At 48.5% G+C, this 26,145-nt stretch overlaps 1 protein-coding gene across 1 annotated transcript in view; it reads right to left on the reverse strand.

The window, feature by feature from the left end:
• The window catches only part of VAC14 (VAC14 component of PIKFYVE complex), a 70,112-nt gene that overhangs the window by 12,450 nt on the left and 31,517 nt on the right, over nucleotides 1–26,145 (reverse strand). The window contains exons 14-16 of the mRNA XM_028739448.2: nucleotides 21,105–21,237; nucleotides 2,250–2,424; nucleotides 1,539–1,657 (exon numbers count right to left, since the gene is read on the reverse strand). Of these exons, the coding sequence (XP_028595281.2) occupies nucleotides 1,539–1,657; nucleotides 2,250–2,424; nucleotides 21,105–21,237 (427 nt within the window). The remainder of the gene's footprint in view (nucleotides 1–1,538; nucleotides 1,658–2,249; nucleotides 2,425–21,104; nucleotides 21,238–26,145) is intronic.

Below are 26,145 nucleotides of genomic sequence, written 5' to 3' on the forward strand. Positions count from 1 at the left end.
GACACAGAGAGGCCTTCCTGGAAGAAACTCCCTCCACCCTTGCCTACCCGCAGGCCACTTTTCCAATGCTAAGCACAAAATGTGGATTATTCTGCCAGATCTGACTGTTCCCGCCTTCTCAACATGGAAACATGAGCTAAAAACAGAGAAGCTGTTTAATCCTCATTGTTGGAAAAAAGTCCTGGGAACGGACAGTTTCTGCTAAGGCAGGCCCATGTTCAAAATTTTTGTGGCAGAAGCAGGTCAGTGGTAACAGCAAAAATCTAAATGTACACAGTCTAGTGTAGCCTTCGCCAACCTGGTGCTGTCTGGGGAGCTGATGGGAGTTGCAGTCCAAAATGTCTGGAGCGTCCTAGGTTGGCGGAGACTGCTCTAGTGGATTTAAAGTTATTGGTGGTGATAAACTTAGTAAGATTAAAATTATTGTAATTTTAATAGACGCCAAGTGCTCTTAAAAGAGAATCTGAACTTGTGTGTACCTAAGAGATTGGTCATGCACATACAGCCTGTAGTACTCTGTTTATGCCCAATAATATAATTTTTAGAAGTCTGAAGATGAGTTCGCCATGAATTTTAAAACATGGTTCAAAGCACATAGGAGAGACTTCAGACAAAAACCAGCCCCATGTAACAGGGCCTGGCGGTTTGCACCCCCAGCACCCCCCAGCAGCATTAGGGATGAAACTGGCCTTAGCTGAGAACTGTGCGAATGCTACAAATAGGCTCTTCTCAAACCTCCCCTTTTCCTGGAAGTCCTAACCAGCAGGTTGTGCCATGTGCTCAGTGATCAATGCTTTGCATGGCTGGGAGCTTTAGGTTTCTCTCTATGACTGCAATCTATTGTAAGCTGCTTTGAGGATCAATCCAAGGCAGGATATAAATCTCCAAAATAATATCCTACTGCAGCTAAGCCAAAGGATGTGTAATTGAAACGATGCTCTGCTGTCTCTTCTGCCCCCATTCGCCCTCTGCTTTCCTCTGTTTCTGCACTATGCCCATTTTAAGATGACCAAGCGGATCTCACATAATTTAGTGCAATGTTTCTCAAACTGGGGTCCCCAGCTGTTGTTGGACTACAACTCCCATCACCTCCAGCTAGCAGGACCAGTGGTCAGGGATGATGGGAGTTGCAGTCCAACAACAGCTGAGGACCCCAGTTTGAGAAACATTGCACTAAATTATGTGAGATCCGCCTGGTGAGGAAGAGAGGCAGGGAGCACATCCAGTCCTGTACATCACCCACCATCTCCCAACATCCTTACGACTTTTGAGCTCTTTTATCTGAGAGACTTTTCCAGCCATAGGAGCTGTTCTGATCTCTGCTGCTATCATGATGTGCAATGGTGAATCTCAGAAAATGAAGATCCCTTCCGCAATGTAAAGGACCTTGGGGCTGACCACTTCTAATTGGCAGCCTGAGTTCACTGCCGTATTTTATGGGCCAAGAGGCGGCAGTTTCCGAGGCCTGCTTAGACTCCACAGTGCAGACAGCCGCCGCCTCATGCTACCTTCCCTCCCTCCCTGTGCTAGAAGGATACAACTTCTGGATGAGGTCATAGGCATGCTTGTAGTTCTGAGTGAGGAAGCAGAGGGAGACGGTGGTCACTGGGTTGTGGCACCAGGAACGGTACAGGCAGCAGAACAGGTTGCGGCTCTCCTGGGGAGACAAAAAAGTAAGAGGAGTTGACTTGCACCTCCACACACCACTGCCAAGTCCGCTCTTGGGAACCAAAGGGAACTCCAGCAAAACAGAGCCCCCAAAACTAGGTAGCAAGGTGGGACGAGGGGTCACCTCCTGCAACAATGCAGAGCCAGATGTCCTGGTGGCAGGGCTTCAGCACTGCCAAGCACAGCAGGACCGCCATGTGTGCCACTTATGGTAGATGGCGATACACAAGCACATGATCCGGCATTCACAGCCTGCCCCCCCCCCCGCCCCTGGGGGCTTTATTAAATTTATGTTTTCTGTCCTGCTGGTAGCAGAAAACAGCTGAAAATTGCATATGGCCAGCTGATGCAAGGAAGGAAAGGAAGGGAAAAAGTGGATATTCTTCTCATGTTCTGATTTCACTCCTGTGAGAGGCAGTGGCAAAAACCAACCTGGACAGCTTTAAAATATAGGGTGGGTGGGTGTGTTGATGGCCACCTGAGCTCCAGCATGCAGTGCCCAAGTCACTTCAAGGGTGGGTGGAGAAAGAGGCTGCACAGCCCAGCAAAGTCACAGACACATCTTCTCAGGTGCAACATACCGCCGTCTTCAGATCCTTGAGTTGGTTCCTCAGCTGGAAGAGCTCAGAAGAAGTCAGGAGGATGGTGTTGAGGGTGTGGACCATCGTCGAGGCAAACTTGAGGTCTTCCTCCCGCAGCAGGATGTCAGCCATCGAGTGAAAGATGTTCTCAGCATTCAGGAGAAGACAGAGTTGCCTGCATGGCACCAAAAAATGGAGATTAGGTGTTGACCAACAAAGGGGATTGCTGTGAATCTGGGGTGGGTGGGATACCGCCTCCACAATCCCCAAATATCAAAGAGAATAATCTTGGGCGAGAATCTAGGATGCAACAAGTGCCTGGCCCCGTCCTCTGCAGCAAGCCTTTACAAAGGTGTTCTCCTTCCTATCAGAATTGTCAATATTTCCCCCAGTAGGCCAAGACTGAACTTGCCCCTTAGGGAAGAAGCCCCATCGCTCCTTCTAACAGCAAACTCAGCTGGTGAGTGCCAATGGGGTTTTAGGAAACAGGGTCACTGAGGAACAAAGGAGGAATTAAAATGCTCTGGGAAATACCCCTAGGTCTTGCAAAGGTATTATGAATGAAAAAAAACACGTAAGGGAGAAGAGAAAGAACAACAACCCCCAACAGCCCAATGATGTAAGCCATGGAATACTAGGTTGCCTGTTGGAAAGGGGAAACCAGAATGGAAGAGAGAGAAAAATGAGTATCCTAGGAGAGCAGTGCTCCATATTGCAGCTTTTTTTATTACAGGCCCCATTCACACACACACATAGCAGCAGCAGCAACAGCTGCCTCACCTAGTTTCTCTTCCTTCCAACTCGCTCTCTGGGACACATCAGGCAGCGCCCCCACCCTCACCCCAGACCAATCTGTTCTGGATTAACACAAGCAATTTCAAGCTTTCCAGACAGAGTGGAGGGCTGAGGTCAAACCCTTGTTCTTTCACAAATGACCTTGAGTTCAAAGCAAGTGTAAGGTAGGAAAATGCAAACAAACAAACAAACAAATCTTGCATGTGGCATTACCTTCATCCTTCGTTTCCCTTCTATCATTTTTTTTTTATTTGAATAAATATTTATTCCCCACAATTCCAGTAAAGGCTCCCTGTGGTAGCAGTAATGATATATCTGGAAGGTGTGCTAGGTGATTGCAAAGTTATGCCCCCGCTTTCACAGCAGAAAGCCAGCAGAGGTTCACCTGTGTTGCACCCTGTCTCCAATTCCCAAGGATGTGCTGCAAGTCTGGTGGTTCTGATTTACCAATATATCTGCTCAGAGCTCACCCAGCCCCAGCCTTGCTGACCTTTTCTGGAGCTTTTTCGCAGGGACTCAGCGAGTCGCAGCAGGAATGCTCTGCTTAACCTCTCCAGGAACCCCCAAAGTCTTCTGCACTGGAAACCGAGCGCCAGATTTCCCTCCGTGTTTGTTTTGATTCTATGGGCTCCCTCTTTCTCCCTGCCAAGCCTGCGGTGGTGGCACTGTAGGGTTTGCCTGAGGACGCCTGACACAAAGCCCAGTGCTAATGCCGCTACCGCTGCTGCCTCCTTTAACAAGCTTGGCTTCACAGCTCTGTGCATTCAAAGGACATGGGAAACGGCAACCCGAGTTACCCCAGGCGAGGGAGACTTGATCAATTTTCTCTTTCAGCCCTTCTAAAGGCTCTAAGCTCTGGTTTTGATCTATTTCCAGCACAGAATAATAATTCATTTCAAGGCCTCTGCTCAAGTCCAAGAATAGTCATTCAATCAGTCCCAAACAGAAACTCTGGAGAAATCACCCCCACCCCGCTCCCCCAGTGCATTGACACTCATTAAGATTTTCTTGTCAAAGACCATTTAAATTGCAGAGACATGCTTTGAAAAAGTAGGCCTCCAACTTTGGGATACAGCTCCGGAGAGTTGGGAAGGGAGCCAACTCAAGGGGGCTTTGCCTCTCCAAGCTCATCGCTAAGCAAGGCTTCGCCCCCTCCCAGGCCCCCATCGCCATCAGAGGGTTCCACTCCACTAGCAGCAGCTTGCAAGAGTCTTCTTGTCAGCTGCTTCCTTGGGAGGCAGGGGCGGGATTCTCAGAATCAGCACCCAATGGGCTCTTACTGCAGGAACAGCTTCTACTCTGAAAGAGGGTGATTCAGCAAAAGATTGTAGAACACAAGCACCAAGGTTTGCATATGCAGCTCCCTTTAATCTCTCTCAGAGAGACTTGGAGAGAAATGGTGTTGATGGGGCTCCGAGTCCTATCGAGATCAACACCCCGCAAACATGATTAGGGCATGCTCTTGAGATTGGGGAAACTATTCCCTAGGAAATGAAGATATGGTATTTGCTCAGATGTTTAAGTCACCCAAAGCTGCAGCGTTCTGCTTGTGCCGCAGTGGCAAGTGTGCACAGGCCACAGTTAGTGGAACAATCCAAAACAAGATACGTGGCTCAAGTATGTGTCTCCTCCCTCCCATCAAAGGGATGGAATGCATAGGCCCCAGTCAGAGCTGGACTCTGAGCATGAAGCACAAAAACCTTACCCAGGGATGACCATGCGTTCTGGAATGGAGAGGCAATTCTTACCTGAACTCCATTTTATTATATATTTCTCAGCTCATTTTTCAGATAAAGATGGGTCTCTGAAAACACAGACCCTGCTCTCAGGCTTACAAACTAAAAACACAGGGCACCTGAGTGTGGGTGGAGGGAAAAGCATTAGGAAGATCAGACTTATACTGGCCAGAACTAAGTGGTGAGTTGTAAGCCAGGCCAGGCTGACCTTCCTTGCTGGTGGTGCCCTCCTTATCCTGTGCCCACCCGCTCATGGCTGCTATTCCTCTGGCCAGTTCAGAGGCCAGCCTCCTTTCTTCTCATGTTCGCTAGGCAATTCCATTAGCAACTGTGAGGTCAAAAACAGCATTGCTGCAAATCAGTCCAGAATTTGCTGGCGTTGTGTTGAGAAGGTACACCGTTCGGTTTCTCCTTTTCACTGGCTTCCGTGAGAAGTTGTTGTGGGCCAAAACAGGGCAAACCAACTCCACCCAGAAGAGAAGCTGTAGGAAGGGGGGCACTCTACTAAGCATGGGGGTTAGGGGCAAGGAGGAGGGCTGCCTGGGGTCCAGATGAACAGTTGGGATAAATGCTCTTTGATTTAGCTGTGCCTCTAGGCAGCCTTGGTGGCTGGTCGTGGCTTTGCAAATGTGCTCTTTCCTATTTTTCTCAGTTTTATACATCCTCTGGCAACTTCTTCTTTGGACTCTAATGCATTGTGTGCAGGGCTGTCTTTGTAGAATATTTGGAAACTTCAGCTCTCAATGGATGCCAATTGGAAGAAGCCCATCACCCTGACACTGATGGACTTGCTCTAACTATTAAAGCCCTAAAGGTTCCAACTCCAGGTTTCTTCAGGGATCAGATCCTCCCATACGTTAACAGCTCACCAGACAAAAGTCCTGCTCTCTGAGCGCCCACCCAGGCCTTCTGGATCAAGAAGTGCCCACTCAGCATGCTTCCCTATTCTGTGGAATTCACTACCTAGAACATGCTTTTTGTATGGCAAGCTGATTTGCTTTTTTTTATCTGCGCTTCTGATATGCTACCATTTTGATCTGCGCTTCTGATAGGCCCCATTAGGATTAGACTGCCAACATATAAATATGAACAACAAAGGTGTTCCTTGTGAACACCACTTTAGAACGGGAGTGCAAATTCCTGACACTTCTTTGCTCCCTACTCCACACAGAACCAGATGCGAGGATCTCCCCTTTCCTCTACAGAGAGGGCTCAAGGGCCTCTGCAGGCCCATAACAAGCTGTCCTTCGCTCCTGCACCGACAAAACACTTTGCCATCAAATAATCAGAAGTGGCATCTGTAAATACTGCCTGAGGGCATCCGACACTCTCCTGAAGGAAAACATAGCCGCCCCATCTTCCCCGCTAACAGGAAGGGGGCTCAAAATAGCAGCGCTGTCAACCTGCTGGTGAGACCAGGCACATGTTTAATGGCAATCAAATCAGGGAGCAGATCTATCTCCGACAGAGCAGAAGGAAGGGGGTAGCAGCTTTCTGATGGCCCTGCCTGCTTTGTCGGCATGCTGATTGTTAACAACCTATGCTGAAGATTCTTGATCTCAGCAAGAGATGCCACCTGATTAATTTTTAAGATGCCCAGCGGAGGACAGGGGCACAAACTTCATCCACACAGTCTCCACCTGGGCAATCCTAACACGTTGCATCTATTGACCAAACTGGGCAAGGGGTGGCAATAAAGCCAGAAATTCTGTGAGCAAGATGTGCCACTCCAAAATGCAGCCCCAGCTTGCCATCTGCAAAGTGCAGACTCGCCCACTTTGAAAATGATAGCCAGGCCCGGTAATTTTAAGGGGATTCTACACACTTTTTCTATCACAAGACAATCTATTAGGAAGATCTTCACAGACCTTTCCCATACTTCTGAGGAGACATTCCAAGTCTCTGCAAGAAGGCTAAGGGGTCAGGAGGTAGATATATCCATGGCTTAAAACCATCATGCCAGTGACTGGAGTCTCTGAACAAAATAAACAGTATGTGGATTCTGATGCTGGACTTGGATTCAAGAAAATCTTGTTGATGCAGAGTAATATTTACTTTATGGTAGGAGCCTGGAGGACAGTCTTTGTATCTGAGACAGCATCACGTTCTGGTTGGGTGTGGTCTTCCAACCTGACCAAGAGAAGACAAGCTCCCTCCTCTCCCAGAAGGAAAGGGAGGGAAACTCTGACCTGGCTTGTGTGACTTTTATCAACAGGGTTCCTTAAAAAACTGCTCTGTGTTTTGCAGATCAGGAGTGAAGATCAATACTATAGAAAGCAGACACAGTCTGGGAAGTTTTCTAGGAAAAGCAGGAGCAGCAGCCAGGAAGAAAGAGATGTATGAAGGAAGAGAGTGAGGGAAGAGCCCACCAGTGACTGCCTGCCCCCAAACACACACACTTTACAGCAGCAAGCAGGGAGGAGAGAGAGAGAGAGAGAGAGAATGAGAGAGAGAGAGAGAATGAGAGAGAGAGAGAGAGAGAGAGAGAGAGAGAGAGAGAGAGAGAGACGTCTGGCTCCCTTGACCAAAGAGGAGGAAGGAGGAGCCATTTTCCAGAAATAGAAGCCCTGACATCTCACTGGCTCATGCCTGACTCCTCTCATGCAGGAGTCCAAAAGGAAACGGCTGGCTACTAGCAGGCCTGCTTTCGATTAGCCTGGCAAGGTAGCTTGGGTTTTCTTTTCATTTTGTTTCTTTGTGGCCTGGGGAAATCTGAAAAATAGCTTGCATGAAAGGAATGTCACACAGACGGCACACCAGCGGCTGCTGCAGCCATATCGATGCTGCCCTTTTCGGCTACTTCCTGGGCTGCATTTCAGATTCTGGTTCTCAATTAGGTGGGTGAAGACAACAAGAACAAAGCCAGGCCCACCCAGATGCCCCTTCCTGCCAAGGCCACTGCTCAAAGCACAACACTAAGGAAGGGCGACAACTCAAGGCCCCCTCATTCTGGTGAAAAGAAAGGAGGAAAAGGGAGAGGAAGAGGAGGAGGGAAAGGCCTCTTCCATTCTCTCTCTCTCTCCCCCACCCCCACTCACCAAGTAGCTTTTTGACATGTCAATTCTGGAGAAGAGGTTGAAAAGGCCCTTATGGAGACAGCAAACTGCGCTCCCTGGCGAGCGAACGATACAAGATTGAATGCAAAGATTCTACATACTGAGACACAACAGGCAATTCTTTCCATGCCACACACCCACACCTGTCACATATGCTTCACAGTGATAACACTCAGCGTTTTGAGGCTCTTTAGTTACTACCTTCAAGCAACAGCCATGCTGCATCTGGGCAGTGAGAGGGGGGAAGGCTACTAAGAAGACTTATTCTGTGTTCTTGTTTCAAACCAAGAACTTCTTTTCTGCCCTGCTGCACCTCTGGGAAGTTTATAGAGGCTCTCCACAGAAGGTGGAGGGCAGAGGGGTGGGGGGAGAGAACAGGAGCAGCAGGAACCAACAGGGGCGATGCTGCAGCTGGCGTCCTCTGTGATCCCAACCGACAGCTGAAGCATTCCACATGGAAACTCCCTTATGTCATCTCAGTAACGTGGGAAATGTGGAGCACATACATTTCTGACGGGTGAATTCCATCTCATTAAAAGCCAGCCTCTATCCCCTCCTCCCTCCCTCCCGGCATCCTTGGCACAAGTGGCTTGAGGAGGATTATGGCACATGGGCAATGGGAAGGCTGCAGAGAGGCACCCTAGCAAACCGCAGCGGGTGGCACTATCTGCTGCGCAAGCCCCAAGCGTGCAAGGTTGGCGGCGGCATCATCACCATCATGCAGGGCATACCAACAAGGGTTCACAGTAGGCAGGGCTAGGCCATATCAGGCTTTCAACATTGTGATATCTCACCAGGTGTACATTGCAATTTAGTGATATATCATGATGTCTAAAGGGAAGGAGCACCAGCCCTGCAAGGCACTTGGGTGAAGCCACCCCTGCCAGTGCCCGGCACAGGGAGGAAGAAGGCAGCCTGCCCATTTGGCTGGAGAAGGGAGTTAAGGTGCCAGCCCCACCCACAATATATAGCCGGGTCAAAACGCCATCACCATCTGGACCTCAAACTGGTCCTGGATGATGCATTGATACATCACTCAGGCCTAATAACAGGAATACCCCAGAGGACACGTCACATACTACAACTGATCTAGGCATAGCAAAAGCCAGCTGGGTGCCCCTCTCTGCGTAAGTGGATCAAAAAAGCCTTGCAGGTTCTGGCCCTGATGAGGAGATCATTTTCCAAGGTGCCGTCTCAGGGATTCTGGCTCCATGTTCAGGCTCCAACCTGCTTGAGGAGAGGCCACCGGAGGGTGGGGTGGGCAGGTGGGTACAGTAATCTAAAAGAGAGAGCCTCTCTGCTGCTGCCTCTCACACTACACAACCTCTCTATCAATAGGAGCTGGCAAAACACAGACATTTGCACAGATTTCCATTCAGCTATTTATTATTTGCATTCCCTGGCTACAGGCCAGCCCCCTCATTCAGCCTGCCATGGATTTGCTTGCTTTGAAATGGGAAACTGTGTTGCGATGACGAGAGCAGGCATTTGTCTCACACCTCTGCAGTCTCTGTGCCCACAGTCTGAAATGTGCCTTTGCAGGCTGCAATAGTGCTTTGCCAGCTCAAACAGCTTGTTCTAAGGGGCTGAGAGCACACAAGACTTTTCCCTGCAGGTCACACAGGAAACTGCCCAACACCATGTCAGGCCGCTGGTCCATTGAGCTCAGCATGGTCTATACCCAGGGGATCAGGACCTGTGGCCCTCCAGATGTTGTTGGACTACTACTACCATCATTGCTGGCCAAGTTGGCTGAGGCTGATGGGAAATGGAGTCCAACAACAACTGAAGAGCCGCAAGTTCCCTTCCCCTGGCTGACACTGGCTGACAGCGACTCTTCAGGCTGCCAGTCTTTTGCAGGAGGGATTCAATAACACATTGGAAATTTGGGTTTGTGCAATTAAAGTGGATTAAAGTGATCTGACGCAACAAATTCATTTTTTAAAATAAAAAAATTACTTTTTAAACTAAAAAATTGTGGGACAAATTTTTTTCGATGGGAAGATGTATAACCTCCACACAAGCAGGTCAAGAGGGATGCCCATACTTGTATAATCTCCACCAAATCAAATCAGAGTGAACGGTCAATTTAGAGGAGACACTGTGTAACCTCTTCATACAGGAGCATTTCCAAGCCCTAGTTGTAGGTGCCGGAGGCTGAACCGGATATCTTCTGCATGCAAAGTGTGTGCTCTACTCGCTGACCTAGTAACCGGCAAGGCCGTAACCCACACTCAGATCTAGATGGAGCCCCTTTTGCGCCACCTGTGATTTCCAGGGAAGCAGGAATAGGGTGACAAAGATCCCTCGGAGTCCAGACACACCCAGAGGTACCTTTAGCTTTCATAAGCAGCATTTGCTAGATAGGACTGAAAATGCTCTAACAGAAAGAGGAAGGTTGCCCAGACCTCATAGGGTAGTTTCAAGGTCTGAATCTGATTTTCCACATCTGCGGGTAGCTGTTCTACCTTTGAGTTTGGCATTTTCACATTTCTCCTTGTGTCCATGCGGCCGGGGCAAAACTTGCTATGTAGAGGTGCAAGGGGAAGTTGCTGCTTCCAGGTTACGAAACTCTAAAGCTTTCTGTGAAGCATCTGGAGACTCCAGGGAAGAGACTGCCACGGCTGAAAGACGGGCTTGATGGCCAAGCAGAATCACACCCCAGGCACCCCTCAGCCGTTCAGGCGCAGTGAGGCACACAGAGCCCTCTATGAGGAGCAGGAGCAAGGCAAAGGCCATTAACCATTCACACTTGAAAGTCAATAACACTCCAAGGACCACAGGCAGGAAAGAGCAGAAGCAGGTTTGGCCTGCTGTGGAATTATACAAGCCGGAGAAGAACACAGAGAGGGCACACTGTTCGAAGTGTTAATAAAATACGGAAGATTTAACCAAGCGTGGAGGATCCATTAAATCCAGCCAGACCTGTTGAAAAATGGCAGTTTACTTAAAACGCCCCTCTTTTATCAATTTTGTGTTGCTTGTAGCCATTTTTAGCACAGGTACAGCATACAGCAGGAGGCTTTCATGCCCTTTTAATTGCAGCCAGACGTTCAAAGGAACAGCAGAGGGTCTGCCCTTCCTATTCTGAAAAAAACCTGTTGTGTTATACATTTTCAAGTCTCTTTGTAAATCAATGGATTATCATTAATGGAAGAGCACAAATGACTTGTCTGGGCAGAGATTCTTCCCTAAACCAAGATGGCTGCTACAGGAATGAGATGGTTGGAGGAGCTGGTGTTTGTGAGTGACTGGAGGACAGAAGGAAAAACAAGCTAGGAGTGTGTGTCTATGCAGGTCATCTGTGTGTGGTGGCTGAAAGAGGGGAAAGCCTCCTAGTATGACCAGACACAGGACATAAAGCCTGAGCTTCTGCAACAGGCATGTAAGGAGCCAAAATGTGAAAAGATGGGGCGGGGGGACTGCCGTCCTGACTCCATCATGGACAGGACACAGCCTTTTCCTGAAAGCTGGCTGCTGTGCAATTCCCAAGATCCTGTAGAGATCACAGCCATTATTATTGGCTTGTTGAAATACGGCCTGTGGTACTGCCCCTTGCTCAAGCAGAGCCTATGGGAGCAGAAACAATTCCGCATGGACAAACTTGTTGCATTTTTAGAATGCCCTGATACCAACCAAGCAGAAGGAAGGAGAGATACCCCAAGTTCTTGCCTTCCTCTAGTAAACCTTCTCACTCTGGAGGGGCCGAAGCAATAGCAGAAGATGAAGCTAACTGCCTTTCCCCCTGCTGAAACCACAGGATGGGGCTATCACTCCTGCCAGCCCTGCCTTTATTAAAGCTCCAGAGCAGGGAACTAAGGAAAGGAATCGCGGAGGATGAGGAAAGATAGTGGAGCCAGAAGGAAAGGGAGCGTGAGTGAGCAAGCATCTCCCAAGCCATTGTGTTCAAGGCTACCATAAGCCACACAGGAAAATATGAACAGGAAGGAAACACTCTGGAGGGAGGCTCTGTCCTGCAATTGCCCAGATTTCACCCACCCTGCTGGGCTCTCTGCAGAGTTACAAGATCACACCCCAAAGAGCTACTCTGACTCCTGACTCCAGGCCTCTAGGGGAAAGCATGTTGGCCGAGCCTATAACAAGAGGAGAATCGCTGAAAAACTGAGCAGCTGCCACATGGCCGCTCCAGCTCCACTGCCCCCACCCGCTACACATGAAGATCTGTGTCCAGGCCGCAGCAATGCAGCAGCAGCAGCTGGTGCTGAGCAGCGAGGGAACCCTTTTGGAAAGTGCAAACACAAGACCCTCATGGCGGAGTTTGGTGACGCGAGGCTCTGTCAGGCCTTGGTAAGAAGCCCCAGCTTCTCCTGGCTAAAAGGGACACCCCCTGGCACAACTCTTCTGACTGCCCAGAACTAAGACAGCCAACCTCCCAACAGACCATGCAAAATGACAAAAAATAAAAGGTGGAAAATTCCGCAACCCATATTTTGCAGCAGCCTTCCTCTGCCAGTATGACAGAGCAAGCATCAAAGAGGCACTTGCAGCAAACGCCATCCCAAAACTCCTGCTTATCTCTGCTCTCAGAGAGATCAAGAGACGCCATGGAGCATGACTGAGCGCTTATGGCCAAGGACTCCCACAGAGCCCAACGGTGAGCCCTGGGGGTGTGTGCGTGTGTGTGAAATGGGCTTGCGCACCATTCCCCAAAGGCTCAGGATTGACAGATATAGCAGAGAATCAGGAGGCAAGGACTGCTGTATCTCAAGAACGCCACTATTTAATCTGCTTCCAAGGGGTCTACAGGGAACACCTTTAATGTACCATGTAGATGGCATCTGACCCTGTGCAAACAAATATAAACATGAGCTTGAGGCATTGACTATTTGAAAATTAAATTCACATGGAAGAACGAGTTCGCACTTGTTTTCTGTTGCTTCAGGGAGCAGCTTCGGAATCAACGGGTTCAAAGAACAAGAAAAAGGACCTCCAGTAAACTTAAGCCGACGGCACAAGCTTTTTCTGCAGTGGAACAGACCTACCTTGGAAGGCGGCTGCAGCCTCTCCTTCGCTACAGGCCTCTTGGCAAAGGCTGGACGGGCACCTATTAGGGAAGCTGTGGCAACAGATTTTCTGTACCAACAAGGGGGTCAGATTCGCTGACCTTTGAGTGGAACAACACAGAGACAGTGACACTTAAGTCACTTTGTAGTAAGCACAGTTTGCCCCAAGTGTTTATTAAACACTGCAGAGGTTTTAGACTGCAATTCCCATCAGCCCCAGCCAGCAAGGCCATGCTAAGGGACAACTACACAGCAGGGCTGTCTGGGGCTGATGGGAGTTGTAGCCCAAAGCCTCTGGAGGAGGGCACCAGGTTAGGGAAGGCTGAGCTGGACCAAAGCTCCAAAGACCCACAGCGAAAGGAAGATCTCTGCCCTCGCTCTGTGGAGGAGGCATCATGCTCCATTCCCTGCCTCTCTCTGGCTGCTTTCCCCAGCTTGCTTCAAGGCACCAGGAGTTTTGTTTTTGTTTTTTCAACTTGGTTTAAAAGGGGGTTAATCAGCAGCAGATTCTGCCAGCATCTTGCTCAGAGATGCATGTTTTGCTTTCAGGCTGACAGCTGTGGCCTAATTTCCGAGGCAGCTCAAGCTCCTTATTTCTAACCATTCAATTTCTTCATTAGAAACGCAATAGATGAAGACGCTTCAGGAGGGCTAACAAGAGCAAATGCTCACAGGCTTATCCAATTTTGAGGAATATGCAGCAATAAGGCTGCACCTTCCTTTTACACAGCATGAGAAAGGTGAATAAATGTTATTAAGGATTTCCACAGAGGGAGGAGGAGTGTTGAAGGCAGATGGCACCTTCAGATACCTTCACTGCATTCAGAAATGCATAGGGAATCGGGGGAATAGTTTACACACAAATGATTACTGACTTAATGGCAGCCAATTAGCATCTTCTGCTACAGAGAACCATGGCTCACTTCAGATGTAACAGGAGACCATGGTTTCCTAATACTACATTAGCTAGACATCGCAAGTCTTAGGCTTCTGTATTCCTACTTCTCAATTGTGCCTGCAAGGAGACCGGAAGCTTCTGCTTTCAATTTTAGAACAGCTATACTTCTCGAGGACATTGAAACTCAAGGAAGTGTGGTTTGTTTAAAAGTATAGTTACTGAGAATACTCGCTCCTGTCATGGCCCTTCTATTAATCCCCATGCTGAAATGGGGGGTGTCCTTTGTCTAGTTGGACCTGGACATCATGGGGGCAAAACAAACTGATAACTAAGCTACCCAAGTGAATAACCTAAGCAGGGTTTTCAAAAACAGAGTGTCCAACCCCTTCTTCCCAGGTGTGGGACTAACAGACCGGAGGAAAGAGCGAGGAGTGCTAAGATCACAGCCGGCTGTAATGAACTGAATGCATCCTCCAGTCACAAGACTCCACTTGGCAGGAAGAAGGCAAACCCACAAGAATCCCAGGGGAAGGCAAACACAGTGGTTCCCAAATGCCACCCTCTTCCCAGAGAGGCACCTGCACTCTGAAGTGGCTCCCTTCTGCACACCACTGACTGTGCAGCCTCCCACGCCAAGGGCATTCATTCCCCTACTGGCCAAATGCCCACTGGGCGCAGAAGCTCCGTCTTCATATTTAAGGCTGCTGATGGCACCGGAACAGCAAGGACAAAGAGGAGAAGCATTTTGCTTTGCTTCGGGTCTTCTTTCTCAGGGACACGTGGGCCTCCCTGAAAGCAGGACGTGTCCCTCTTCCTAGGGTTCTCCAGCAGGGTCTGGTTTAAACTAATCAGCTGCTGCTATGAGGAAAGGGAAGGGGCCGTGTCTCTGCAGGGAAAGGAAGGAGGTTGGGAAATTATTCTCCTTTCCCCCATTTTTCTGCCCTGGAAAAATTCTGAACATTTTCAATCCAGGCCAAGGAGAGCTTGCCTATCTCTAGCAGGAAGCTACCAAATCAAAAAACAGACGGGCTTCGGTTTTACAAGTTGCTCCAACGCCCAAGAAACCCTGCGGAAAAGCTACTCACTCCCCCCCCCCCCCATGCAAAGGTTTTTAAAAAAGCAAAAATCACTCCCTGTCATTCTGGTTCTTCTGAAAGCAGAGTTGCCACCTGCCCCATACTGCAGATATATGCCACTTCTGCATCTACATCTAGTCTTGGTCGGGGGGGGGGGGGGCTTCCACATCACAAGTACTGGCATGCTCACTTTGACCACCTACCTAACTAGGCAGCCTGCCTCCCACTCTCAGAATCTGAAGCCATTAGGCTGCAGATGTGAAGCTTAATGTCAATCAATTACTAAAAATGAGCACTGAGACCAAGCACGGATGATCCCTGCGTATTTCAAAAGCATCCTCTTATTTATCGGGGATGCTAATAGCGCCAAAGGAGCCATTACCATCTCTGAAATGAATGGTCTTTGGCCAATATGCCTTCTCCCCACAGAATGGACCAGCTGTTTCCCAAGTAGTTATGCTTAGCCACATGTCAGCAATGAGGGGTCCTATCCAGCGCAGATAGACCAATTAAGATTTAATTGCAGCAATGGCTACTTAGAGATTGCTTAACTAGTCAATTGTTACCTTGAGAAAATCTCAACATCGCCAAGAAGGCTTTCTACCTTACAAACATCATGCATGCTTTGGGGGAAGGAAAGAGGGAGAGGAAGTCGCTTTGTGCACAGGGCCACCTCCACCACTTTGCAAAGCTCTTGGAGCCACGAGGAAAGTACATTGCCTTGCGATGAATGGAAAAGGAGATCCGTGAATTAATACATCAATGAGTAAAATACATTGGACATTTGCCCAACCAAAGGGTCTCCCACACAGACGCAAGATGCCTCAACATATTGATGGAGTGTGGTATCATACATTAGCTTAATTTTGTAAATAATCCTATTGCTGTATTGAATGAATCTATTGAACAAATCAATCTATTAACTTTTTTTAAAAAAAGCCTGGGCTTGCAGTTTTAGGCAGTTTGCTCAGATCCATTGAGAGCTGGAGGGAGCCTTGTGGAGTTCCTGGAAGCCCAGTCCACACACACACACACACACACACACACACCAATCCCCACTACAGCTTGATGCAGGAAAGCCAGAGATCTGGAGCACCCCGGGTAGACAGATGGCTGTCCAGCCCCTGCTTGCTTGAAGGCATCCAGCACAGGAGAACCCACCACTCCCCTTCAGCTAAATCAGCTCCACTGTCAAACTGCTCTCGTCATCAAATATTTTGCTTCATGTTCAACAGAAACCTACCCTTCAAAAGGAGAAGGGGAAAGATTAGGGCACCACAGGCATACAGGTAAATGTGGCATCGTACACAGGAAGCTGCCCAGATACTGAATCAGGCCCTCGGTCCATCTAGCTCAGTACCGTATGCTCTGACTGGCAGAACCTCTCCAGGGTTTCAGGCAAGGAGCCTTTCCTAGCCCTATTTGGAGATGCCGTTGGGGACTGAATCAGGGACCTTCTGCAGGCAAAGCAGATGTCCTGCCACTGAGCTACAGCCCTGCCCCATTAGCAGCACTGAGAGGCACCCATGTTGTGCTCTGGCTCCCCTTGCCCTGTGGCCTTCTCTGATCATGCAAGAGGGACTTGAATACTGTGGCTTCCATTCCACTGGTTTATAACCCAACAAGCCACCTTCTCCTCTCCCATCCTCCGAGAAACCCACTGCCAAAGCTCATTGAGCAAAACAGAAAAATCCAGTCCTCCTATGTCTAAAAACAATGCAAGACCCAAAGACTTCCAGCTTCTAAGAACAGGGGGAGCCCAGCGTCACACCCTGCAATCCTCAGGATGAACATTCTCTGGCCATATGAACGGGGAAGAGGATGTCAACAGGCTGCTGCTGCTGGGATTCTGAAAGCCATGGATAATGGCTGTTTGCAGCTGACACACACTGCTTTGCAAAATGTTAGTAGCTTTCTAAGACTCAATGGTATTTAAAAAAAAATTGGAATCTCAAGAAATCTGAAAAAACCTGACTAGGGTGAACTGTAAGGGCAGAGGTGGGTTGTCTTGAAAGCACCTGGCATAGGATTCAGTGCAAGTTATCAGCTTTATTATTATTTTTAAGTAAAATAAAAGGTATCCAGCTGCTGTGCAGGGGCCAAAATTCAGCTATATCTCAGAAGCCAATAGAGGGGGAAACATTTTTTTTGGGGGGGAGACATGTGGCCCCCCTGCAGTTCCCTGGTCCTCTGCACTGACTATGCTGAGTTGGTGCCTTCCTCTCCACCTGTCTATCATGCTCTCAACTCCTCCCTCTTTCTTAGTCTTTGTGGAAGCAGGCACATTTGTGGCACCTGTTCAACTCAATGAAAAACATTTGTTTGCAGAGAGAATCTTAACTCTGATTTCCAAAACTTCCAACAACCTTGACATACCCACAGAGCACAGCTACCGATAACACAAGAGGCCCATTTCCAACCGGGCAAGTGAAGCCAACTCCACCCTCTTCCACATTCAGCTGAGGACTGCAGTAAACTACTACTTCAAGTGCAGAATGAACACTGTGGCACCAGCTGGTCTTTTCCAAAAAGTGCAGGCTGTGTCCCAGAATTCAGTGACAAGCTTAGAATGGCAAAGTAATCAAATGACAAAAGGCCTGGAGAACGACCTGCTTCTTGCTGCCCTCAGATTCTCACTAGGACTATGCCCACAAGAGCCTCATGCAAGACGCACTCAAGTCTCCTGAACAGGAAAACAGAAAAATGCAACCAGAGGTGCTTCTTTCCTTATCCAGCAAAACAGCAAGAGGAAGCACAAGTGATTATTACAAAGCTTCGCACTGGCAGCTGGGTAGAACATGTTAAGAAGGCCCACTAAATACCCTTAGGATCTAAGCAGAGATCGCTGCCACTTCCACTAGATGGTTGGTGTCTTATCTTCTAGAGCAGTGGTTCCCAAAAGTCTTGTTTCATTTATTTTTGTTTATTATATTCATATACTGCTCTTCACCCAAAGATCTCAGGGCATTTCACAGGATAAAAATACACTGACCCCTTGGTTCCATAAACTCCTCCCCAGTGCTCCCTACCCTATGCTATGAAAAGCACTATTCAGAATAGTGGGTTGCATGACCCACTAAGGAGAATAATAACATAATAAAATTCAAACAGGTAACAATTAATTTCATGTTTATTCAAAATCCAATTAAAACTGTTCAATTTAATTAATTCAACAAAGCTGGTGAGCTTGATCCAGTGATACCAGCTTTTCAAAGTCTGATAATCATTTGCACCTCCAGCACTCTCTTGTCACCACGCCTCCTTGCCTCTTAAAGGCTCCTTTGGTAAGCTCAGTACTGCCCACTTTGGAAACCACTGACGTAGAGCATTATTCCTGCATCGGGATATCACTGTAGAGTGAGTTGTGGCGATTGATTTCATCACTTTGACACACCCAAGTCTTCCTCTCTGAGGAAACTCAAGGGAAGGGATGTCAAGGCAAGCCCCAGCGGCACAGCCAGAATAGCGAGAGGGAGGCATTGTGAAGCCAATGAAAATATTGGCCAATGGCTCCCAATCTTAACAATTTGGACGTGTCGAAGACAACAACAGAAGCGAACAAGAACAGCCATTCATGTTCAGGACATGCCAACCAAAAAACAAGGGCAACCTTCACAAAAGGGCGGGTTCTTTGTGCCTCTCGCCACAGAGCAATTAAAAATGAATCGAAGTTCTAGCTACAGCAAAGTAACGCTCCGATTGCCACCAACCTTGCAAGCCAAATGGTCAACGGCCACAGAGTGGGCTGCCGTGCATCCTAATGACTCTTATGTAAGTGGAGTTATGAGAGTTTGTGTCCTACTCAAAACCAAAATGTGGAAGGAAGGAGGGGAGGACGGCTTGAAAGGTTTGCTGGCCTGACCTAGAAATGAACCTGGACTCGCTGATCAGATGCTTCATGGGCTACTGATGCATTTGGGGTCTGCATTTGGCGGCCAAACCCCATAATTTGTCTTGAGGGCCTTTAGGAAAGAAGCCTGTCAGGAAGATCCTGTGGCTCTTAATATTTTGAAAAAGTTGCCCTTTCACCCATGTTCTCCAATCAGCCCTGCATCTGCGAATCCATTTGAGAGACAGAGGAAAACAGAAGCACTCCCTCCTTCTCCTCACCCATCTGCTTTCCCTCCCTCCCTCCCTCCCTCCCAATAGTCAAAATGTGGTTTATAAGCTCCCAGGAGCAATCCCTTCTCTTTTGGGCGTGATGCATTACTTGGAAAAGAGCTGCAGACATGGATAAAAATAGACATAACTAATAAAAAATAATTTGTTCTCAAGGTGATCCACTCTTGCAATATGAGAGTGCCACAGTTTAGGAATTATATTGACAAGCTTGAACACACGCAGAGGAGGGTGACCAAGATGATCAAGGGTCTGGGAAACCAAGTCTTATGAGGAACAGTTGAGGGAGCTGAGCATATTTAGCCTGGAGAAGAGAATACTGAGAGGTTGACACGATAGCCATTTTCTAATATCTGAAGGGCTGCCACATGGAAGATGGAGCAAGCTTGTTTTCTGCTGCTCCAGAGGGAGAGGATGTGAACCGATGGATTCAAATTACAAGAGAGGAGATTCCAACTAAATATTGGGAAGAACTTTCTGACAGTAAAGAGCTGGTGGACAGTAGAATGGACTCTCCTTCATTGGAGGTTTTTAAACATGTGGCTGGGTGGCCATCTGTCAGGGATTCTTTAGCTCTGATTCCTGCATTGCAGGGGATTGGACTGGATGGGATTCCTTCCAACTCTACTATTCTGATTCTATGAGTGGATTTGTGGACAAGCCCATGGCAAGAGTGAGGCCTGCCGGCACAGCTGCCCTTGCATCCTCTGACCCACAATTGGAGAGATTTAAGAAGTGTTCTCTCCGCCTGACACACACAGAGGCACATCTTAATGGTGCCAAAGTCTGTAGGCTCTCGGTCTGAACAGAATCCTTTCGTTTCTCATTCAGGAATGCATCCTCAAAATCTAGGGTGGCCAAAAGCAGGCCTGGCTCTGTGACACACAGGAAACCCAAGGCTTGAAACCTGTGGCTGCTGCCTCCCCTCACATGGGCTGCTGCATGCAGTTCACTTGGACTAAAAGGCATTCATGAACAACAGTTGGCCTCTCATGAGCTGCTCCTTTCCATAAAGCAAATGAGCTGGCGGCAGCCGAGTGGGGGGGGGGGGGAGACACTCTGATGAAAGAGGGCGACTGGCCAGCCTAGTTTTGCCCCAGCTGAGCAGACCATTGTCCCAGGCAAGCCTGCAGCCCACCACAGAAGTACAGCTCACAGCTGCTTGGCCTCCATTGTATCTCCGTTTATCAAAGAGCCAGAGGCTCTGCTCTCCCCTCCCCTGACTTTGGTGAGGAAAAGCTGAACAAACATGGAGAAAGTGGAGAGAGAAAAGTTTCTCTCCTGCTCTTCTAGACACTAGAACTCATGGACGTCCAATTTAGCTGAACGTTGAAGGATTCAGGACAGACAAAAGAAAGTGCTTCTTCATGCACCACATAATTAAACTATGGAACTCGTTCCCATAGGAGGAAGTGGTGGCCACCAACTTGAATGGCTTTAAAAGAGAATTAGACAAATTCTTGGAGGAGAGGGCTATCAATGGCTAGTAGCCATGATGGCTCTGCTCTGCCTCTGCAGTTGCGAGGCAGCAATGCTTCTGAATACCAGCTGCTGGACTTTGTAGAAGGGGAGCTTGATCTTGAGCTCGGATCCTTCTTGCAGGTTTCCCACAGGCAACTGGATGACCACTGTGAGATCAGGATGCTGGATTAGATGGGCCAATGGCTTGATCCAGTGGACTATTTTTATGTTCACATGTTAAGTTCAAAGGAATAATAATAATATAATGATTTATTATTTATATGCCGCCCCTCTGACTGGGTTGCCCCAGCCACTCTGGGCAGTTTCCAACAAATTAAAACAGCAAACACAGTGAAACAGCAAACATTAAAAACTTCCCTATACAGGGCTGCCTTCAGATGTCTTCTAAAAGTCAGGTAGTTGTTTATTTCCTTGACATCTGAAGGGAGAGCATTCCACAGGGCAGGTGCCACTACCGACAGCCCACAGACAGCCTGTCTCCTGACCTCACACCAACAGAAGGGTCATGAGGGAGCTGAGAGGAAGGTACCACTGGTTGCACGAAGAGAACTAAGCCCCACCCAGCCCAGCACTTGAGGCAGGCTCCAAACCTGTACACAGGAACACACAGAAACCAGAAAGGCATTTGGAAGCACAGAGGGGGCAATTCAAGGCGGGATGTGGCCTCACCTGATGATGAAAGCTCCCCGCAACTCCAGGAGCTTCCGCTCACTGCTGAATCTCTTGAGCAAGTTGATCATGAACTTATAGAAGTAGGAGTTCATGGTGGGCGTCGAGGGAGAGCACTCCATGCCTTTGGTACCTGGAAGAAGGAGGAGAGAGGAAGTTAACTCTGTTTAAGGAAGAAGCACCTGTAGAAGTACAGGTGGGTTTCTAAGCTCTGCTTGTCACCCGTGATCACAGCAGGCTATCCTAGCTCTGATTTGAAGTGGCAGCTTTACTCTCTCTAGCTACATGAAGTTGCCTTATACCAAGCAGCTCCTGTTGTCCACAGTGACTGGCAGCAGTTCTCCAGAGTTTCAAGCAAGGATCTCCCAAACCTACATGGAGATGCCATGGGGGATTGAACCTGGGACCTTCTGCATGCAAGGTAGATGCTCTGCCACTGAGCTACCGTGGCCCTTCCCCTGCAATACATGGTGAAGGCACACTACCATTTGTTTTAGCCTGTTCTTTGTTTTACACAGTCATAAAAGAGATCAGGAACTCTGGTCCTCCTCTGAGTCACAGGGAGAGGAAAGGTGTGGAGATGCCTCTGAACTGAAAAGGCATAAAAATGCATTTCCTATATGCAGACATTGGCACAAACCTGGCACAGCAATAGAAAACCATAGCTGGAAGCTGACAGATAAAGGTGAAAACTTGATTATTAGGCAGTCATTCCAAAGAGCAGTTAAAGTAACCCAGCTAAGCACAGATATAGAGCAGGCTAGGTTATGGAAAAATGGAAATCGAAACATCGTATGGAGATGAAGCATCTCAGGAGAGATGCTCTATGAACCCACAAGACTACCTTGCACAACAGGACTCTCAATATGTCCAAGAAACAGCCTTTGCCAACTTGATGCCCTCCAGATGTTTCAGACTACAACTTCCATCAGCCCCAGCCAGCATAGATAAACTGTGATTCAAGTCGGTCACTAGGCCATGGAGAACAGAGGCAAAAGACAACCCCAAAGCCAAACTTCTTTTGAAGGGGAAAGTGTGTCCTCTTGCTAGAAAGGGTGGTGGTCATGGTAGGCACTGGCAATAAAGAGCAGCCTTAATACTTGTTTAAACCTTCAATCAAACAGCACAATGTTAAAAAGGTGCAGAATGGGCAGGCAAATATCATTCTCAAAGCCTCTCCTCAAACTTAGGGTATAACTCTTTGGATGTAGGAAACAAAATATGCACTTCTTTCTCCCTCTCTCTCTCCCCCCCCCCCCCCCAGCCCTTCTTCACGAACACCCAGTTCCTCTGTTTTTGTAAGGTTTTGGAGAGTCTGGAGGCACTTAAGTGCCCAAGCCACTTGTTTCCTGACTCTTACAAAGGCTTACTATCCTGTCCAAATATATGGAAAACAACAGAAAGACAAGGGGTGGGTGGGAACTGATACTCAAGGCTGAACAGGGCCTTCTTCAAAGGAAGTTTATCTGCAAGGGTCAGACCTGATGGAATTGGGCAGAATGTCCAGGTCACAGGAAAAGCTTCAAGGTTTGCGCCCTAACATAGGTCTCTTTTTCCCCTTATACAAATCAGATGCTGATCATGCCTTTTCAAGAGGAAAAAAAGTTGCAGGTCAGACAGTTCCAGGGATCGGCTGTCGATGGGGAAGTCAATGCTTGGCTCTTCAGTCAGCACTCCTGGGCTCCACACTCATGAACGACAAGGAAAGAAGATGTGCACAACTGCAGAACGGACCAGAAAAGCCACTCTGGCAGCCTCTCTCCCTGCCCGCCAGGCAGCTTGTAAAATCACAGACGTCTCATTTGGGGTCAGGAGTTGGCAAATATTGCTGCACAATGCACAACACAATCAGGAAACAGGCTGCAGCTTCACTATTCAATCTGCTGCTGGTTCAGCAGCAAAATTTGTTAAATTTGGATACACTGTACAAGTGGTCAGTGTGAGGCATGCAGAGAGGAGACCCACTTCCTGCTATGAAGGTACATCCATACCAAGACCTCAGCTTTGTATTCCTGCGCCCACCATCTCACAGCTCCTAATCTCTGCCCAGCCAGTTTTCAATTAATCTGCACAGTTACAACATAGAAACAGTCAGGCAGCAGAGAGGCTTCCAAGAGTCCCACCCACGCCTCCCAGATCCCTTTAACTTCCCCTGTTCCAGCTTCTGCCACCGATGGGTGGCTCGCCCACGATGGCATAGCAAGAAGATACAATTAAACCCGCCTTACTATTTATAGGAGCAGAAATACTAGAAAGGCAGGAGGAGGTGTTAGGAAAACACAGTTGAACCGATTCATTCATGCTGATACTCACAAATCAGAGGCTTCACAGATACGCAACACACCAGACTGGCTGTTAGTACACTTACAGAGAAGCCTAAGCCCACAAGTGTTGTGTTGGGACACCTCAGCTGCCCACAGTGAGCACAAGGGTGAGTTGCAACTGAGTAGGGTTGTCTCAGGGGAATTGCTCAGGAAGAAGCTGCAGAGGTTTCCTGGAAAGCAACTATGATGGTGTTAACTCTCACTGCCAAGGTGAGCATCACATGCCTTTGCCAGTCATCATCATGTTCCCGTGGCCTGCCACAGCAGACTGCACTCTAGCAGGAAGCTCAGAAAGAAGACAGCTTGAATTTCTCCTCAACTCCACCACCTGGTCAGCCATACAGCTTGATCAAGCGGGGAAATGCTACATGTGCCCAAATTCAACTTCCCTATCACACACATCCTCACCTGGTATTAAACAAGTGCCTGAGCTCCCCCTTCCCTTAAGGTTTCTCTTCTCTCCCTCTACTTCCTCAGAGGTGAAGATAATGGCGAGTTCTGCCCAGCAACCCAGCAGTTTGCAGGCTTCATTACTTCTGCAGAAATTGTCCGGAAGCAAGTTTTACTTCTCTGGCATCTGCAAACGGTGGGTGTATGGGAGGATTCTGCAAAGATTCCCTAAAAGGATAAGCAGTTCAGGGAAACTGTGTGATACGCATGGGCCTACTCAGGTAGCTCACCATCAGTCAGAAACACTAGTTGTTTGGGACTAGGGCTGGTGGGAGCAGTATTCCAAAACAAGCAGGTTGGGCAAGTCTCCTGCGGGCAATCTTCTTTCTTTAGACCAGCTCTACACCGTGTCACTGTATGATATGCTTTTGCCCACGAAAATCCCCTACAAGCCCAGCTTTATTCCTTGCAGAAAGGCAAAAGGAGGACTAGACACTCTTAACTTGCTCTCCTCTCCCGCAGTTCCATACAGATGGTCAACACCACAGAAGACTGCAATTTGGCACTGCCCTGCAGAGTCATCCCTCTTGTGGCAGGACAATTGTCTCTCAGCACTGCATCATGGTAGCTTTTTGTAAAACAGAAGCAGACCCAGCTCAACACTGTGCCCTCCACTGTCAACAGAGAAAGGTTCTGAGGAGGCCAAAAGTTCTAAATGCTAATGAGGGGCCCAGGAGATTCAGCAAGACCCCCCCCCCACCTCTCTCCCTCTTCCGTCACCACAACAGGAGTCTGCCAGCCCAACCATGGCAGCTTCAGTCCCCAAACTAGGTGTCATAACTGTCTGTAAAGGCCAACAGAGCATTTTGGATTTACGTCGGCCCCAAATTTGCTTGCTTGCCCTTTGCTATTCAAGCTCTTTTCCAAGTTCCCCCCTGAAACGTTTCAGACTATTCCCCACCCCCCAACAGAAAACTGCTCTGAGAGCCTCTACAAACCCCTTCCTCTAGTCTAAAGCATTTTGCTTAGTATGTCTTGCCTGTGACTCTGGGGCAGAGCAAGATGGAAGAAATTCTGTGTCATTCACAGAGCAACTATTTTTCTGTCTCTTGGCTCTTCTGCAGGAACGGAGGGGGGTTGGAGGGGGGCCACTGGAAAGTTCCTGGAGTGCCTTGAGACCAATGATCTTCCAGCCCTCATCCCCCTCCCCCAGCTGTCCGCCAGGCAGATGGGGCTGTGAAAGGGCTTCAGAGAGCTGCAGCTCCACCAATCCTATGCTTCTAAAAGTAGGAACCACTCAGGAGGCCTTTTGACCATCAGGCTCCTATGAGCGGGTGCAAGAGCAGATCCCCACACCCCCTTCTCCATCCCCAAACATGCACTAGGATTGCTGCTGCTGCTGCTGCCGCCACCAGGGAAGGCAGGCAGATTATCTTAAGTGAAACCTGATGTGCAGGAGAGACTTTCCAGCCGGTTAATACTACTACAGGATGTTTTGTATTTCAACTTGGTAAATATGATGTAAAGGAACATCACATGGGAAGATAAAAATAGAGCAGCTCAAAGAACAAAAACAGAACCGCCCCAAGACATTTGCCTCTCAATTCATCACTGAAACAGATGTTGTTAAGATGTAGGCTCCCCCTTCCCAAGGCTCACGGAGACACAAGCCAGTCTTCATTCCTTCCCTCCCCAACTACAGGGCACCTGGGTGTGTGCCTGTCCCTCCTCCCTGTCGCCACACACCCTTGACTGCCCTGCCCATTTCCAGAGGCACATGGCAGCAGAAAGACCCCTCCCCGGAGTAAGCTCTTGTTTGACTGAAACAAGGCAGAAGGGGAAAGTGTGGAGGTCACGGGGAGGGCGGTCGTGGTGGTGAAGAGGTAGAGAAGCACAAAGGGGAGGCATTCCTGCAATCCAGAAAGCCAATTTGAACCCAAAGAGATGGCTGCCCTGCCTAAGGCAGTCAGTTCTGCATATTGGGACACAAGACCTGGGATCTTCACAGGGATGCTTCGTACCTCTGCAGGGTTTTATAGCAAGAGAGGTGCACAGTGAAAAAGTGGGTGGGTGGAATGTACACACATTTAGAAACATCTCGGGTTTATTGTGTGAATCCACTGACAGAGCTGCTCTCCCAGGCCAGAACACAAGGCAAAACAGTCGCCTACAAAATGTCAACACCTGATGGGGCAAATCAGCTTTTCCCCAGCCTGCTGCCCTCCAGATGTTTTGGACTATAGCGCCCATCAGCCCCAGGCCAGGGAAGGCTGATGCACACATTTCTCCGCATGGGAAAAGTTGCCGATTAAGAGGGTTTCAAGGTC

This window comes from Podarcis muralis, chromosome 7 (assembly GCF_964188315.1).
Source record: "Podarcis muralis chromosome 7, rPodMur119.hap1.1, whole genome shotgun sequence".
Classification (NCBI taxonomy): domain Eukaryota; kingdom Metazoa; phylum Chordata; class Lepidosauria; order Squamata; family Lacertidae; genus Podarcis; species Podarcis muralis.